This window comes from Lissotriton helveticus, chromosome 1_1 (genome assembly GCF_964261635.1).
Source record: "Lissotriton helveticus chromosome 1_1, aLisHel1.1, whole genome shotgun sequence".
Classification (NCBI taxonomy): Eukaryota; Metazoa; Chordata; class Amphibia; order Caudata; family Salamandridae; genus Lissotriton; species Lissotriton helveticus.
The window spans coordinates 61,714,640-61,732,291 of NC_136057.1; the positions used below are offsets into that span (position 1 = coordinate 61,714,640).

The 17,652-nt window shown below is 48.5% G+C and overlaps 1 protein-coding gene across 1 annotated transcript in view; it reads left to right on the forward strand.

Moving 5' to 3' along the window:
• The window catches only part of LOC144824223 (uncharacterized), a 476,700-nt gene that overhangs the window by 39,807 nt on the left and 419,241 nt on the right, over positions 1–17,652 (forward strand). The window contains 2 exon segments of the mRNA XM_078683383.1: positions 12,067–12,743; positions 12,808–13,129. Of these exon segments, the coding sequence (XP_078539509.1) occupies positions 12,067–12,743; positions 12,808–13,129 (999 nt within the window).

Sequence of the window (17,652 nt, forward strand, 5' to 3'; positions counted from 1 at the left end):
AACTCGATGATTTAACGTGCACAATGTAAAGACGTTGGCAACATAGGCCTAATACTCGCTGCTTTCGCGAGGATTGGATAACTGGCATACTAACGTTGGACACAACTATAATTGCGTCTTTATTCGGTCGAGGGGGTAAATATGCATAGCGTACATGCACATATAGCATATAATGGGGAACACGTAGGGACACATGACAGGGCAAAATTAAATTTTCCTCATATCACTGTTGACCAATAGGCTTGCAATACCGGGCAGTCCCAGAGGATGTGTGTCAATGTGCCAACCCGCCCGCAATCCCGCCAGCATTTGTCACTTATGAGTCGGTTCATCTCATGCAGTCTTTCCGGGGTGTGATACCAATAGGTGGAAACCTTGGTGAAGGTTTCCGTGAGGCCTACATGATAGGCTGAGTGTCTAGCCCTGTATGAAATATGTTCCCACTCCTTATGGCTAAGTGTCCTCCCCAGTTCTCTGTTCCAGCGTTCTCGACCAGGAATGTGGAAATAGGAAGATGGGAGTTGGAGCATCCTATAGAGGTCAGTTATGAGTTTGGCGTCCGAAGTGCGAGTCACCAGCCATCTTTCATACGGCAGCAACTTCCTGTCCGCGGACGCTCTGATATGTGGCTGCAGGGCCCAGTGTCGAACCTGCCAGTACCTCAAGCGGTCCGTCTCGGACATCTGATACTCGTCTTTAAAGCTCTGGAAGGGGATAACCCCCTCGTCTGCATACATGTGGAACAGCGCTCTGCAGCCCTTTCCCCTCCAGTGTGAGAAGGCCCCCGGCTCCGTCCCCGGTGTAAAGTCTGGATTGTCCCCAATAGGTGTGAACGGTGAGGGGAATGTAGTGAGTTCGAATGCACAATAGGTAGCGTCCCATACTCTCAGCGGCACCCGCGTTACGTAAGAAGCATAGAGATTCGGGGGGCGGTGTAACCTGCGAAGGAACGGTATTTCCTGTAGAGGGCGCCCAGCCACCGCCTGATCCTGGAAGAGCCAATGTTTGTCGGACTCCCACCTACTCCATTCCACTAAGTACCGCAATTGAGATGCCTGGAAGTACTTGCGGAGATCGGGGACCCCCAGTCCCCCGGACTCCGGCGCCAAAGTCGTAAGGGCGTGGCGCATTCGGGGCTTACGGCCCTGCCAAACAAAGCGGGACACCTCAGTTTGCATCTGCTGAATCCAGCCCTTAGGGGGCTGCAGAGGCAGTGCTCGGAATAAGTATAGTATTTGGGGTAAAACCGTCATTTTGATCGCTGCAACCCTGCCGAGCCAAGAAATCGTCCCCTTGTGCCACCTCCCCAGCTCTTCCTTAACTTTCCTACCCATCGCTTCGTAGTTGATGGAAACCATTGCTTGCAACGTCGGAGCCAGCGCAATCCCCAAGTATTGCACCTGGTCCCGCGACCATCTCAGGGGAAAGAGTCTCTGTAGATCGCTTCTCGTCGTCAGCGCCAGGGACACGTCCAGAGCAGTTGACTTCTCCACATTCATCCGAAACCCAGCTACACTCTCAAAAGCCTTAAGCTCAGCCATACATGCGGGCAAAGCTCGCCTCGGGTTCTCCAATGTGAAAATCACATCGTCTGCGTAAAGGCTTAACGCGTGGGTGTAACCACCCATTCGTATCCCAGTCACTTCCGGATTCTGCCGCACTCGTTGAGCAAAGGGCTCCATGTAGAGCGCGAAGAGGAGGGGAGAGAGGGGGCAACCCTGTCTCGTTCCGCGTTCGATATCGAACCGCCGGGAACTGCAGCCGTTCACTCGCACCGTTGCAGACGGGAATTTATAGCAGTTAAACACCATGGTCCGAAATTTCTCTCCCATTCCCAGCCTCGCCATCACTCGTTCGAGGTAGGGCCAGTGCACCCGGTCAAACGCTTTCTCAGCGTCCACCGAAAGCAACATCCTCTCCCCAGGAACACGCGAGGCCTTTTCCAAAATGTGTACTATCCTTTTAGTGTTATCCACGGTTTGTCTTCCTGGCACAAAGCCAGACTGGTCCGGTTCAATCAAGCCGGGGAGGTACTGTGCCAATCTCGTCGCTAGGATCCCCGTGTAGATTTTCAGATCCACATTCAATAAGGAGATCGGCCTATACGCGCCGCATTGCTTCCTGTCTTTCCCCGGTTTGGGGATAACCAACACCGTCGCCTGCAAGAGGTCCGGAGGGATAGCCTATGGGTCGGAAAAGGAATTAAACAGCCTGGTCAGGATAGGGGCCAATGTCGTGCAGAACGTTCTGTAGAAGAGGGTAGTGTAACCGTCCGGGCCCGGGGCCTTACCTAATTTAAGTCTGGAGATCGCTGCTATCACTTCCTCAGTTCTAATCTCTCTCTCTAAATAAGTTGCCTGCTCCGGGGTCAGGACGAGAGGGCCACCGAGTCAAGGTAAGCCTCCGGGTCCTCCATCCGCACTTCCTCCGCTGCATACAGGTCAGCATAGAACCGGCGGAAGGCCTCGGCGATTTCCGCGTCGCCCGAGATCCCCTGCCCCGCGTCCCCCACTAATTCTTTCACCTGACGATTCTGATGGGCCACTCTCAGTTTGGCTGCCAGTAGGCGACCACATCGATCCCCCCCCCGAATAATAGGCGTGCTTGAGGCGCAACGCTGCGTATTCAGCCCTATCTAAGTCTAGTGAGGACAAGAGTTTTCTAGCTGCCTTCAACTGCTTCCAAACTCTGGGGGCCCCAGTGCGGCGATGTACCTGTTCTAGTTCCCTGACTTTCTGTGTGAGCTCATCCCGCTTTAGTTTCCTGTCTCGATTGTCTGCAGCTGAAATCGCTTTAAACTCTCCCCGTAGTACTGCCTTAAGAGCTCCCCATTGGGTCGACAGTGAAGTATCAGAGTTGGAGTTATGTAGCTGAAAATCTTTCACCGAGTCCATGATACTCTGCACTACCGCCTTTTTATGTAGAAGCGTATCCCGAAGCCGCCAAACTCCCCTCCGAGCAGGGCTCGGCGGGAGAAGGAAGGTCCCCGAGACCGGCGCGTGGTCCGAAAGAGAGATGACCCCTATTTCTGAAGTGGTGGCCAAGTCCCGAATAGGGCCAGAGACCAGCAGATGATCTAGCCTAGCATATGTCTTGTGTGCGTGCGAGTAGTAGGAGAAGTCCCTATCTGACGGGTGAAGCCCACGCCAGAGGTCGTGCAAGTCCAAGTCAACCAACTGTGTCTTCACTGCGTGCGAGATTTCCCCCGTTTGTGGGTATCGATGCGCTGACCTGTCGTTTGAGGAATCAAAGACCAAATTTAAGTCCCCTCCTAGTATGATATGCCTGTCTGGAGATGCTGTGATGTCCTCCAGTGCTTTGCGTAGGAAGCTATCCTGCTGTTCGTTTGGCCCATAAACCGTGCCCACCGTGAACACTAGAGTCCCCAATTTAAGTCTGTAGGCCAGAAGTCTCCCTCTTTGTTCTACAAACTTGTGCAGCACCTCCCCCTTAAAGGATTTGGACAAAAGGATAGCCACCCCAGCTGTTTTGGTTGTGTTGGAGGAAAAGAATTGCGTAGGGAAATGGCGGGACCGCAACCTGTGACAATCACCGGCTAGTAGGTGGGTTTCTTGGAGCAGACAGACGTCTGCCTGGGAGCTTTCCAATAAAGACAGGACGGCCCTCCGCTTCGTGGGATTATTCAGCCCCTTAACATTCAGGGTAAGTACCTTCAACTCTGCCATGGACGGTCGGGACTACCTTGCCTATGTGTGTGATCTAGAGCGCGCGGCATCCTGATGACGCACAAGCTAGCGTGTGAGTCTGGACAGATACTCGCAGACACCTTGGGAGCACTGGACAGGGCAACCCCAAACTCCCCCCCCCAACTCCCCCCCTTCTCAACCCCCAACACTCCCTCCCCCCCAGCCCCTCAACTCACACCCCAACTTTCCAAACCTCCCCCTCCCCCCTCCCTTCTTCAACTCGCACCTCAGCCTCCCAATCCCCCCCTCCTCCCCAAATTTCCCAGAACTTCCTGAAACAGTCCCAGACAAGCCCAAGCGGACCAGTCCATGGAATGTTACCTTAGTGGACGTCCAGCCACACGTGTCCAATCCGTCGCTCCCTCCACCCCACCCCAAGCCAGCAGTTGGATTGTTGCTATGGAGAACTCCCCCCGGAGCACATTCAAGCGGTCAATGCCACCTCCAGCGCATCTCCAAGCTCCTCAGAGGCTGTCCGAACTGCATCCATCCGAGCTGCCCTGATAGCCGGAGAACCCGGCCTACGTGACACCTCCGTTGTCCGTCTGCGTGCCACTGGTTGCCATCCTCCGTCCGCTGTGCGTCGCCTCCTCGGCGTGTGGGAACCCTCCTCCTCCGCAAGATGCCCAGGATTTCGCAAGTGTCCTGTAGGGAACGCAGTTGGTGAGTCTCGCCATGCCACTTGCAAATTATACGGAAGGGGTGGTCCCAGGAGTAGGGCGTGTCGTGCTGCCTGAGGAAGTCCATCACAATCTTAAATGCTTTACGCTTCTGAAGCGTGAGTGTAGACAGGTCTTGATATAGCGCTACAGGGTGATCGCGAAAGGTGAGTGAGCGTGCTTTCCGTGCCTCCACCATTATCCTCTCCTTCAGTGGGAAGTCCGGGAGGAATGCCAGAATGTCCGGAGGAGGGCCATTAGCCCTTCTGGGGGGTCCCACCCTGTGTGCTCTGTCTATTCTTATGGGGAAATCATCCCCTTCGCCCAGAACTGTTCGAAAGAGTTCCTGCAGGTACTTAACTATATCCGGGTTCTCCTCCGAGGATGGCACACCTCGGACCCGTATGTTGTTCCTTCGTGACCTATTCTCCAAATCCTCGTTGTGTAATTGGAGGTCTATGTGCTGTTCCCTAAGGGTCAGCACTTCCTGCTGCAGAAAAGTGATCTCCTCATCTTGTCTGTGCGTGGAGCTCTCTACTGTGGCCACCCTCTCGCCTAGGTCGTCCACTTCCCTGCGGATTTCTCTCACCTCTCCTGCTACTTCCTGCTTCAGGGCCTGGAAGTCCTCCCGCAGTGTGCCAAACAGGGATTCCAAAAAGGATCTGGTGACAGGGGGTTCCGCCACCGCACCAGACTGCGAGCTTCCAGCCGCTCCAGGTGAGGAGGAGTTCTTATCTCCCTTGTTCTGAGGTCTACTGAGCATCTCCGGCAGCGTGCGATCGTTGCGTTTACCGCCCCGTTGAGCGGCCATGATGCAGGCCCTTCCACCGGCCTGTGCGCCTGTCGCCGCCTTGCGCCTCACCGATTGTCTCCCCTCCAAAAGTCTGCCTCCAGTCCAGGGCGGGCGTTGGGCTGTGTCACCCCCAAGGACCGCAGTCGATCAGGCGCGATCGCTGCACCCCAGTTCGAGGCGGGGGAGCCGCGCTCTCCGCTCTCAAGGTGCTCCCGGTGCGGCGCCTCTGGGGCGGGCTGTGGCACAGAGGCCTCAATGCTGTGTCGATATCCGCTGGGACCCGGGGTCACGGCATGCACCTCACCATCATGGCCCCCGGTAGTGCTCCACTTCCACTCCTCCGAGGCCCTCTAGTCGTTCTCTCGCTCCCGCCTAGGCCAGACACCAGTCGTGGCGGCCCCAGGCGAGGGCTGCCGCCTGGGCCCTTGCTGTCCCCCCTCTGGGTGCACCGAGGTGTCTGCGGCGGAGAGGGCTGCGCCGGGGGGGTGAGGGGGGGAGGGGGTGTCCACTGCTCCCACGCCCGTAGCTCGGCCCGGTCTGCTGTGGGCCTCGTTGGTGGTGTCGCACAGAAGGAAGCCGGCGCCGGGGGGCCGTGGGGGCCGCCGGTCCGTTAGGTGCAGGTGTCCTTCCAGCCCCGACCAGCGCTCAGTAGGGGCGTGACTCCGCTGCCTGCCTTTCCTGGCCTCACGCTCCGCCCGGAGAGGGCCTCCAAGCCGGGCACTCGCGTAGCTCCCACCCCGGCCGAGTCAGCGCCCCGGGGTGGAGAGATCACCAGCCCTCAGCCAATGGGCCCGCTGCCCCAGGTACTCCGCCCGCTTCGCTGCTGAGGGCACCAACCTGACGACGGGGATCAGCAGCTCCAGTCAGCGCACCCGCTGTTCGGACCCTGTTCTCTCCGTAGGACTGAGCGAAACTCCTCGGCCTCAGCACGTCGCCATCTTGGACCTCTGGGGGAAGGGCGGAAGCTCTCCGGGTACCCCGTCGTGCCGAGCCGCCACTACCGGCTCCATGGTCTGCCGGTGTAGATCTGCTCCGCCTACTCTGGCCGGTCAGGTCCCCGCTCTCTCGCCGCCCCGTGGTCCGCCGTTCAGTCGGGACGGAGGCGCCTCGCTTGGTCCGGTCGGCACCGGTCAGCCACTCGACACACCGAACTCGGTGAGTTCGCGCTCTGCGAGGCTCAGGCGGCGGTTGTCGGGCAGCCACCGACTTCCCTGATAGTTCAGCTTCACTATGCAGCTCCGGGGGGGAGAATTAGCGTGAAGTAGGGCTCGGGGCCTTGGATGGGATCAGGAGCTCCGGCGAACACGTCCTTCTACTCCGCCATCTTGGCCACGCCCCAGGAATATTTTTAAATAAAAAATGTGATACAAATTTAAAATGTACATTTTTATATCATATGGAATGAATTTTAGGAAAAACGTTCTATTTTTAGAAATTTTGTAATCCATTTTATATCTATTGTAATTGATTGTATATTTTCTATTCTTGTCTTTATATGTTATTAATTTATCGAAAATAAAGGAATTGACTGACTGACTGGCATAGACTGTGGTAAAGCAAATCATTTCGTGATGACTTGCAACGTGAAGATAAAAGTAAGTGTGTTGCAGCGTGAAGACAAAATGTCCGACCAAACGTGTTACAGACATGGACTGTCATTTCCACATGAAGGTAAATGTCTCGCAATTGGACAGATATGCATAGACTGTGGTAAAGCGAATCGTTTTGTGATGACTTGCAAACGTGAAGATAAAAGTAAGTGTGTTGCAGCGTGAAGACAAAATGTCCGACCAAACGCTACATCAGTGACATTCGATGTATTCCCACAAGGCTAAGCGGTCACACCAATTGAGGCAAATCGACACAAGATGAAGTTGATAATCGTCTAAATCATCGAGAAAGAATTCCTCTGTGTCTGTTTACAATGAAAGGGACAATGATAATTGTGCAATATTGATGTTTACTTCAAAAAGGCATGTACATATGGGGCTAGTCGAATGTGAGAAAAATCCAAAGTGAAGACAATTCAACATGAAGACAGCTGTGCGTCGATAAATATTATGCCGCTGGAAATGTATCGCAAATTATCTCCGGTACCACAACTTACGAACTCAAAGACTAAAGTATACTCATGGGCTGCCTCAACGCCCTTCAAAAGTCAAATAAAAATTTTGTAGCCACGATGAAACAGAAGAAAACTGTGGTGAATGTGCCTATTCATGTACTTCAAGGAACAGCTTCAAGTGTTTGCTAAATTTCCATAGTGCTGCTGATATGGGACTGATATCAGTGAACTACACTATGAATGCTCATCATCAAGTTGTAAGTCGATTTCTTTCATTATTTTATTGGTCGGGAAAAGTCAAACAATGAAAGTAAGATTACACATAAATGAGAATTTTCATCAAAGACAGAGACGAGTTGTGTTTCACTTGCAAGAAGCTGTTGAAAAGGAACTTCATTTTTTACTTGTATATGGCATCATTGAACGCTCCATTGGTCCGACACCATGGCTTTCTCCCCTTGTAACAGTGCCTAAAAGAGACAGTGAAGGACCTGTACGCATAAGTGTTGACATGCGTCAGGCCAATAAGGCAACTGAGCGAGAAAAAACTCACAATCCGCACATTGCTGATATAATATCTCAATTGAATGGAGCAGAGTTCTTCTCTCGACTCAACCTAAATAAAGGATCTTACCAATTGGACCTTGAAGAAAAATCCAGATACATTGCAACCTTTTCTAGGCATATTGGTTTGTTTTGCTAAAAGCGATTGAGTTTTGGTATTTCCTCTGCTGCAGAACTTTTCCAAGACGTCATTTGACATATCATATAGCCTGTAGTCAATGTATTTAACTATAGTGATATATTGTTATTGTGGGGCTGCACAGAAAGAGCATTGCACAACTCTCATGCAAGTATGTCGTTTGCTGAATGATGCAGCCTTAACTCTGAATGCTGACAAATGTGAATTCCACAAGAAAAGCTTGACATTCTTCAGCCATGTCTTTTGTGATGGAGGTATGAAACCTGATCCATCTAGAGTACAAGCATTGTCTACTGCCAATCCCCCACAAAGCATTTCTATCTTACGATTATTTCTTGGAACGGTCAATTACTGTTCTAGATCCATGCAAGACTTTGCTATGGTCATTGCACCAGAACTAACCAAAAAGTATGTATCTTTTCATTGGTCAGATGAGTGTGAGAAGAATGAATGAATGAATGAATTTAAGTTTATATAGCGCGTAGCTCCCCTGAGGCCTCCTAGCGCTTATGGACCGAGCGGCAGAGGAACAGCAATGTTAGAGCTATCCCTTGAAGAGATGGGTTTTCAGGAGCTTGCGGAAGGCCAACAGAGCGTCCAAAAAATCAAGCAAGCCTTTGAGAATGCCATTGAAATACCCGACTTTGATCCCAAACTCCATACAGAGGTTGCAGTTGATTCTAGCCCTGTAGGGTTAGGTGCAATCCTTGCACAGCACAAGGGACCGCCAAATTACCGAGACATATTGTGGTACATGCCAATAAGAGCCTGCAACAAACTGAACGTGCATACGTGCACCCTGAGAAAGAAAGTTTGGCACTGGTTTGGGCTTGTGAATAATTTCCACGTGTTTGTGTATGGAAAGCTCTTCACATTAGTGGCTGATCACCAAGCATTGTTGATGGTATTTGGCAATCCCACAGCAAAAATGCCTCCTCGAATTGAGCGTTGGGGTTTGAGGTCACAAGAATACAACTACACGATTCTTCATCGTCCAGTGAAAGATCAGAAACTGGCTGATTATGCCCTGGTACCCCATCTAAGACAGTGGAGGATTACATCAAATTTATTGTGAAATGGAGCACACCAACTGCCTTGGCTTTAGAGCAAATATTCACTGCCACAAGATAAGGTAGTGGCATGTCAAGATTAAAAGTTGTGGAACCAGTATTCTAGACCTCTCACTAATGACAGCGAGTATATGAAGTTCAGAAATGTAAGAGATGAACTTTCAGTAACGCAGGAAGGCCTCATTCTGCAAGGTACATGGATTGTTATTCATCAAAATCTCTGACAACAAGTAGTCGAATTTGCCCAAGAAGGAGATCGAGGAATAGTTGCCACTACGAGAGCTCTCCGTGATCGAGTCTGGTTTCCGTATTTTGACCAAATGGTCAAAAAATAATTGAAGACTTGTCACATATGCAACTGTCTTTCATCTGAAGTTAGTCAGCAACCTTTGATTGTGTCAGAATTGCCCATCATGCTTGGGAGAGAATTGCTATTGATTTTTTTATGGCCCTCTGGATAATGGACATTATCTTCTAGTTATTGTTGATCAATACTCCCATTTTCCATTGGTAGAAGACATTTCATCCACTACACATGAGCAGGGTTATTCAAAACCTAGATGGCATCTTTGCGACATGACTTGTACCTGCAATCTTAAAATCTGATAACGACCCACCTTTTAATAGTCGAGAATTCAAAAACTTTCTAAATCATCTCAATATAAAGCATCAAAAAAAGCACTCCCCTTTGACCCCAGGCCAATGGTCTGGTAGAACGCCTCATGAGTACTCTAAAGAAATCTGTTCAGCATTCTGTATTGGGGAAGCTCGACCTCGAAGGTGTTTTGAACACTATTCTTTGAGGTTACCGTTTGACCAACTCACTCAACCACAGAGGAAACCCCTGCAACTATCATGTTTGGAAGAGCCATGACAACAAAGCTTTTCCAATGGGAGGGGCTGGGTGTGACAGGGAATTCATCTGCATTCATCTGCATGCTGATAGTCTTCTTGGGCTGGGAGAGAGGTGATTCACACTTTCATTTGAGTAAGTTGTGTTCTGCCCTCACTCAAAGGGCTGATTTACCCCCTACTGATCGTCTGGAGCCAGGAATGGGCTGCAAGGGACTGTTGCACACTTCTGAGGGTTCATTTGAAGTCACCCGTTCATCAAATACATTTTTGAGTATATGTACTGGAGCTCTAATCCCATGTTTTTAGACACTGCTTGGGACTTGAAGCCAAACACTGTTGGCTCTACAAACTGCTCATTGCCATGAGAACTACTGTGCTGCCAGGAGCAACCACCATTTCGACTAACTGCCTTGTTGTGTTGACCTGCTGCTGCTGGGCTGCAGGAGGGACTGCCAATCTGCAACCTAACTGTATGTGCTGTCTGCTGCCTGCCACCTCCTTTTGTGCCCTGACTGAAGTGCTCTCCAAGGGTTTGTTTGACTGCCCCTTGTTCTCTTGAGATCTCACTCAGGGCCATCAAAGAACGTGTTGCCTCTTTTCTCCAAGACTTCTGCTGAGTGAGCCCATTATACAAGGGCTAGCATGTCGCCAGTGCACCCTTCTGCACCAAGGTAAAACTTTGTGCATTACAGGAGAGTGCACCATGGGCCTGCAGTGCAGCCCTCTGACCATCATGGGCCTGCAGTGCAGCGCTCTGACCAGGGGAGTGCCTTTGTGCCTTCTAGGGAAGTGCTCCATGTTTTACAAACCAGCATGTGGTGAGCGTTTTTCTCCTGGAGGCATTACCAGAGAAACAAACACGTCCTTGAGCCAGCGTGCTCACTGCAGCTGAATTGTATTGTGAACCTCGCCCCCGGAGTCTGGCAAGATATCACCACCGTCAAATGCCACCAAGAACAAACTAGTGTGTCCCCTCTGGTCATGAGACTCGAGGAACAGCCCCCTGAAGACTTTCTCTGAGGTGATACAGTGCTGCGTCCAAGGCTGCAGAGCTACAGGAGCTGCACACAGCCTTCAAGGCAGGCCTTTCGATTACACGTTGTTCCGTAACATGCGGCGGCCAGCATTCTGAGGCTCATTCCAGCCAGCCTTGTCCTCTGGTTTTAACGTGTATACTGCTCGAAGCTCTCAACATCGGGTCCCACTCCCGAGACATGACAACATTGTTAGCAAGTTACAGATGCCCTGATGACAGTGACCCTGCACCCACAAAGGTACTGTGAGGCAGGTTGGGTCGAGCAGAGTGGTAAAGCCGCCCTGCTCTCCTTCACGGGTGGCTTGGTTTCCCTTGGGCAAAGAGACCCGATTCAAGTGGCTCCGGTGGGCTCCAAATTCGCAAGAGCGTGAGGGGCATTTCTTGTTCAGCATTGTCTCTGCTCTGGAGATGACCTCAAGAATGGCGCAGGACTGTCCATACAGGAGAACTGCTGGAAGACTCAATCTCAATTACTGTTTGGCGTTTAGTAGGTGCTCCTGCGCCGTACGTTTGGTTTCTAAATGCAATCACTTCAACCACGTTCACTACAGTTACCATATGAAGTGTAATAGGAGCGCAGGTGTGCTGTTACCTATGTTTTCATAGTAATTTATGTGTTTTTCTCTATCAAACCTGCATTATTTGCACTAACGGTGTGATTTAAGTCATGTTGGTCTTGTTTGATGTACAATATAGAATGTATTTTTACTTAATCCTGCGTGGATTCCCTTTTGTGATTTACTCACTGTGTTGCTGCACTAGTGTGTTGCACAAATGCTTTGCACATTGCCTCTTTAAACTAGCCTGACTGCTCTGCGCCAACCTACCAGAGGGTGAGCGCAGGTTATCTCAGGTGTGTATCTGGCTCACCCTGACTAGAGTGGTGGATTCTGCCTGGCTTAGGTGCCTACCCTAGCCAACCAGAAACCCCATGTCTAACAGTGGTTCTTGTGAATCACTTGATTTCCCAGCATGCTCCTGCTGCAGGACTAGGTCAATGCACTTTATGTAGGAGGACTAGCCACCATTTGTGTCTCAAAGGGAACTGTGACTCTTTTTCTTAGAACATAAATTTTTTTCCCTGAATTGTAACTGTTCACTTCTCCATATTATAACAATGCAGCTTTTTCAATAAATATTTTCCATGTGTAATTTTCAATGTTTTTTCTATTTTGCAGAACAACAATCACATCTAGAAAGTATGAATGTGAAAGAAAGCCATAAAGGTTCCGGAGGCGAGATGAATTTTACTCAAAATATCTACTTAAAGAAACGGCACAGAATGCACATGAGGGAGAGACGCTTTGCTTGTAATGTGTGTGACAAAGGATTTATCAATGAGACACTTCTTGTGAGGCACAAAAAAGGACACACCAGCCTCAGGCCATATCCATGCGAAACGTGTAAAAAGTGTTTCACTCAAAAGGCAACTTTTTTACAGCATCAAAGAACACACACTGGAGAGAAGCCGCATCACTGCACAGTGTGTTCCAAGCGCTTTGCTTATAAGAAAGGCCTTGTACAGCATCAACACATACACACAGGAGAAAAGCCTTTTCACTGCACCATGTGTGAGAAGAGCTTCAATCAAAAGGCAACTCTACTAAAGCACCAACTTATACACACCGGAGCGCGACCTCATCACTGCACTGTGTGTTCAAAGCGCTTTTCTCAAAAGGGAGACCTCGTACGGCATCAAAGTGTACACACAGGAGAGAGACTTCATCATTGCACTGTGTGTGAGAAGCGCTTTTCTCGTAAGTCGACCCTTGTACTGCATCAAAGAACACATACTGGAGAGCGACCTCATCACTGCACTGTGTGTTCAAAGCGCTTTTCTCAAAAGGGAGACCTCGTACGGCATCTAAGTGTACACACAGGAGAGAGACCTCATGTGTTCCAAAACCTTTTCTGAGAAGGCAACTCTTGTACTGCATCAAATCGTACACACAGGAAAGAAGCTTTATCACTGCACTGAGTGTTCCAAGCGCTTTGCATATAAGGGAGGCCTTGTACATCATCAAAAAACACACACAGGAGAAAAGCCTTTTCGCTGCACTGTGTGCGAGAAGAGCTTCAATGAAAAGGCAAATCTGCAAACGCACCAACTAATACACACTGGAGAGAGACCTTATCATTGCTCTGTGTGTTCAAAGCGCTTTTCCCAGAACGGAAGCCTTGTACGGCATGAAAGCGTACACACATGAGAGAAGCCTTTTTACTGCACTGTGTGCGAGAAGAGCTAAAATCAAAAGTCAAGTCTCGTAACACCAAACACACAGGAGAGAAACCTTATCACTGCAAAGTGTCTTCCAAGCGCTTTTCTCAGAAAGAAAGGCGATGTATGGCATCAAAGTGCACATACAGGAAAGAGGCCTTATCACTGCACTGTGTGTGAGAAGAGCTTTACTGGTAAGGCACATCTTCTACGGCTCCGAAGTTTACACTCCAGTGAGAGGCCTCATCGCTGCACTGGGTGTGAGAAGAGATTTACTCGAAAGGCACATATGCAACGGCACCAAATAATACACACTAAACTGAACCCTATCACTGCACAGTTTATGCCAGAAACTTCACTCAAAACGAAAGTTTCTACAACACCAGTTAATACAAACAAGATAGATCCATTTTCACTGTAACAATCTTATGTCCTGCTTACCCCAAAGTAAGTTTTACTGGAATGTTGTAATTTAGCTAGGGCTTATAGTCAAAAATGCCTAATGGCCAGTGTTCCCTGTAGGGTACGTGCATATAGTGTAATAACCACGAGTGCGCAAACTCCGTTGCAAAGCGCATACACTTCACACATCACTGAGGCACAATTTGCAGCTTTTGCTTTTCAAAAGCGAGCAGCGTGGAAAAAAGATCTCTTGCGTGAAGGAGCACAGAGAGTAGATCTTGGGCCTAGCAACATACCACCGTGGAAGAGGGGAGAACGTTGCAGCGTGCCTCTTAAACTGCAGTGTATCGGATTGCCGAGGGTCACAAGTTGTGCAGCATCTTTCTTCTTCGCATGCCGTTTGCTGCACTAGTTTCTGAGAGAGGCTGCAGGACTTTACAGGCAGCTGTGGCTCTCCGGGCGTGATCCGTCCCTTTCAGATTCATTTATTTTAAAAGGCCATGCACTAATTAGCATTGTTCGGTATTTAAGGGCATGATGTGCGACATACTGATGTTTAAGTCCCAGCTAAAAGTGTTCAAAAAGCAAGCACTCAGTGCATAATGGTATGCCTGTGCTAAACGTATTTAGAGAACTAATTTCTGACCCTGCCACAAGCATGCTTAGTCATATGTGCCCGCAGTGAGGCAGCATCATTCAGATGAGTCATTTTCCCGGCTCCGTAATTGCAGCTCTGGTCACCTGTGAAGCGTGATTGCGAGCAGCCATACAAGAATGTAAGGAGATATGATCGGTAACCAATCACACCCTTGTGTTATTTCTTTATAAATGTCCAGAGCGTTTCTCACTGCTAGTTGAGTCTATTGCACCAACCAAATATAGGATTCATTTACTACCTCACTCACGCCGTTACATGAGGGCGCAGCCGCAACACTCTCTCGCCATCTTACAAATCACACACTAAACTACTACTTACACGTCACAACAACTTTGAGCTCACAGCTAGGGCTCTCAGCACAGCCCCCTATTTGCAGATGCCAATCTGCTAACAAATCGAAGCCCGATGCCCCTCTGCAGCGCACAGAGGTACTCGCCTCGCGGAACAGACTTGCTTCCGTCTTCAGCCCAGGTGCTGCTCACTCTTTGTGGTGCTTGATTACCGTTGGAGCTGCAGAAAGAAACAGGGGCTCTTTTCCCTTCCCTTCATACCTTTTACCACATATGTTTAAGAGTTAGTAGTTGAACTGTGGTTATTGCAGATGTATGTAGACCTATTTTCCTAAATAAATCCTGCTGTATCTTGCATTTCAATGGGTTCGAGTCAGCATTCTGTGCATTTAAGATCCCCTCCTATAGGGCGCACATTTATTTTTGTGTCGCTCTGTAAGCTCTACAGCACTCAGGCTTCGGTAGTGAAGAGTGCGGCCACAACCAAATGGAAAGCAGCTAACCCACTGAGCAGCCCTGTATCTATGAGTGCCGCCAGGTATAACTTGATTTACCTCCTGTAAGGAGTAAGTACTGTGTCCAGACTGATTTTTTAATTTCTGTTTTTCAGCCCAGCCCTTTTTTGCTTTCCTCAATAGAAGAATGCAAAATACACCAAGACTTAGGGCAGGATGAACTAGCATCAGGAATACCGATTTCTTATTTGCGATACTCTATGAGTCGCAATTTGGAAATCGGGATTCGTAATGTATGAAACTCTTTTGAGTTTCGTTAGCGATTGCTAGCGAGTGCCAAATAGACCTGCCTCATGCATATTAGTGAGGTAGGTTGCAATTTGAGACCCATTTGGAATCAAAACCATCACAGAGATGGAGCCTACTGAGGTCAGCAGACCACCATATCTATGATTTGGTTTTTAAAAAAGCAGTCTGTTTTTTTTTTAATGCAGCCTATTTTACTTAAAGGATAATGGGATGCATTTAAAATGATAAAAAAGAAGCAGTCTGTTTTTTTTTATGCAGCCCATTTTCCTTAAAGGATAATGTGATTCATTTAAAAAGAAAAAAAATGAGCTTTTTCGTTTAATTTTTTAAGAGTAGACAGTGGGTTCCGTAGGACAGCTGCCTGCTCTTAAAAATATTTGTTATCCATTCTTCAAAGGACCCCTACCTATTTGCAAATGGGTTACCACCTACTTCAGGGAGTCAGTAAAATTTGACCTTGATTCAGTTGCAAAACATTCATACAGCCCCTTCAGATTCAGTAAGTGGAAGAAATGCCGTAAACACGCCCCTTTTAAATACTAAATCACACACACTAATTGCAAGTAGGTAGCATGTTACCGAATCACAATTTGTATTTGGTACATTTGTAAAAGCATTTTTGTGGTTGGACGTTTCCGACTGCAAAAATGCTTTGTACAAGTGGCCCCTAATGATTTACTCCCCCAGCAGGAGAACTAGCCAATAGGGCACTAAACTAATGGTGCAGCGCCAGCTTTGCACGTGTGCAGCAACAGCGGTGGCATGAGTACTGGCACATTTTTTTTTCTTTTAAACAAATGAATCACTGCAAGCATTCATTTATTTGTGCTCCTCATGATTGAAGATGTCTCTTTCAGCCTTAGGCTTGGAGATATTTTGTTTGAAGTCCATGTTCATGTTTTCCCAGCGGACGGCAGATGCTCTGTGATGTATTCCTATAGGTTCTGTATCGATCCCCCTATTCCTGACCCTATTCTGGTTAACAAGTTAACTAGCAACCATCCCATGAGGCAGAAAACCCCCATGATGCAGGAACCGTTATCTGATTAAGCCACATTACGGCACAGGAACGTGTTATCTGATTAGGTCATAACGCTTGCCATCTAATTAGACAAGCGATATTCCTCCAGCCCCTGATAAGGCATACGGAGTTCTCAAAACAAATCAAACCTATGACAACCTGGGAAAAACCCTGCGGCCATTGTTTTGATTTCACCGAGAACTTCAGCAAAAGAATGTGCTAACGACCAGGTCGTATGACATCCTTATTGACGTATCTATGTCCATCCTTACGTCAATCTCGGCACCTTAAAGGTATGAATATTACCGATATTGCCTTATGCAAACACACGCGGTGGTGACGAGATCGGAGCAGCCAGACTTGCCGAAGCCCAGAGCAGAGCAGACCCCGCTGGCGCAGCCCCTCCTTCCTGACGCGCTGAGAACGAGAAGCTGCCTTTTCTCCTGCCGAGAAATCCAGCCCCGGCGCTTCCGGGTAGCCCTCGCAGGCAGCCTGGAATATCGAGACCAGAGACGAGAGATACCATCCCTCATTCATCCTAGATTCCAGGTACAGAACTGAATAACCCCTCGCAGAGAATTCTTTAGTCAGTCACTTGGCAAAACAAACTTAACTTAAACTGTAACTTTCTATTCCCGCCCACGTATTAGGCTTAGGTCAGGTACACGGGGTAGGCGTAGTTAGAAACACCAGTTGAGTACGATTAGTCAAATGTATATGTGTATGTATTAATTTTATTCATTTTAAACCTTCATATGGCTTAGAAACCATATCAATGTTTTTACAGTATTATTTTATACTTCTGCTTTTAATGTATGCACTTTACTTAACCATAAGTATTGCAATAATATCGATCCATTTCTCTTGTATGAGAAAAGAGACTGATCAATAAATAACATCTTTTATTGAACACGCCCGTCTCTTCCTTTTCTCTACAATCTGGTGAGACTAAGAATGCACGTACTGACTGAGTAAAATAAGTCGTCTTTTGTTTTCACACGACTCTAGAGATACACTCTTGATTAGGGGAGAGCAAAGTTAACGTCTGGTCTAGGCCTATACTATTGAAGGTATTATTCCAATGCGCAGAGCCTATTGGGATAATAGGAACTACACTACATGGCGCCCAACGCGTTTGGAAGGGCGATAAAACTAACGTAAGACATTTAGAGTAACTCAGTCGTGCTTTTTCACTCAGACCCCTTTTTTCCCATAATACTCCAAAGACGTCTGGAGTGGGTGAAAGGTCATATCCGCCAAACCTCGCAGGAGGAAACTCCTATGTATGGTTCTTGGTTTAGTCAACGTTGAAGGATACACTGTTCCAAAATATTGTGCATCTAATCTTTGTTTCCATAAGAAACCTGATCTGCAAACAAAAGAAATAAGCTTCCTGTCGGTAAAATGGTAG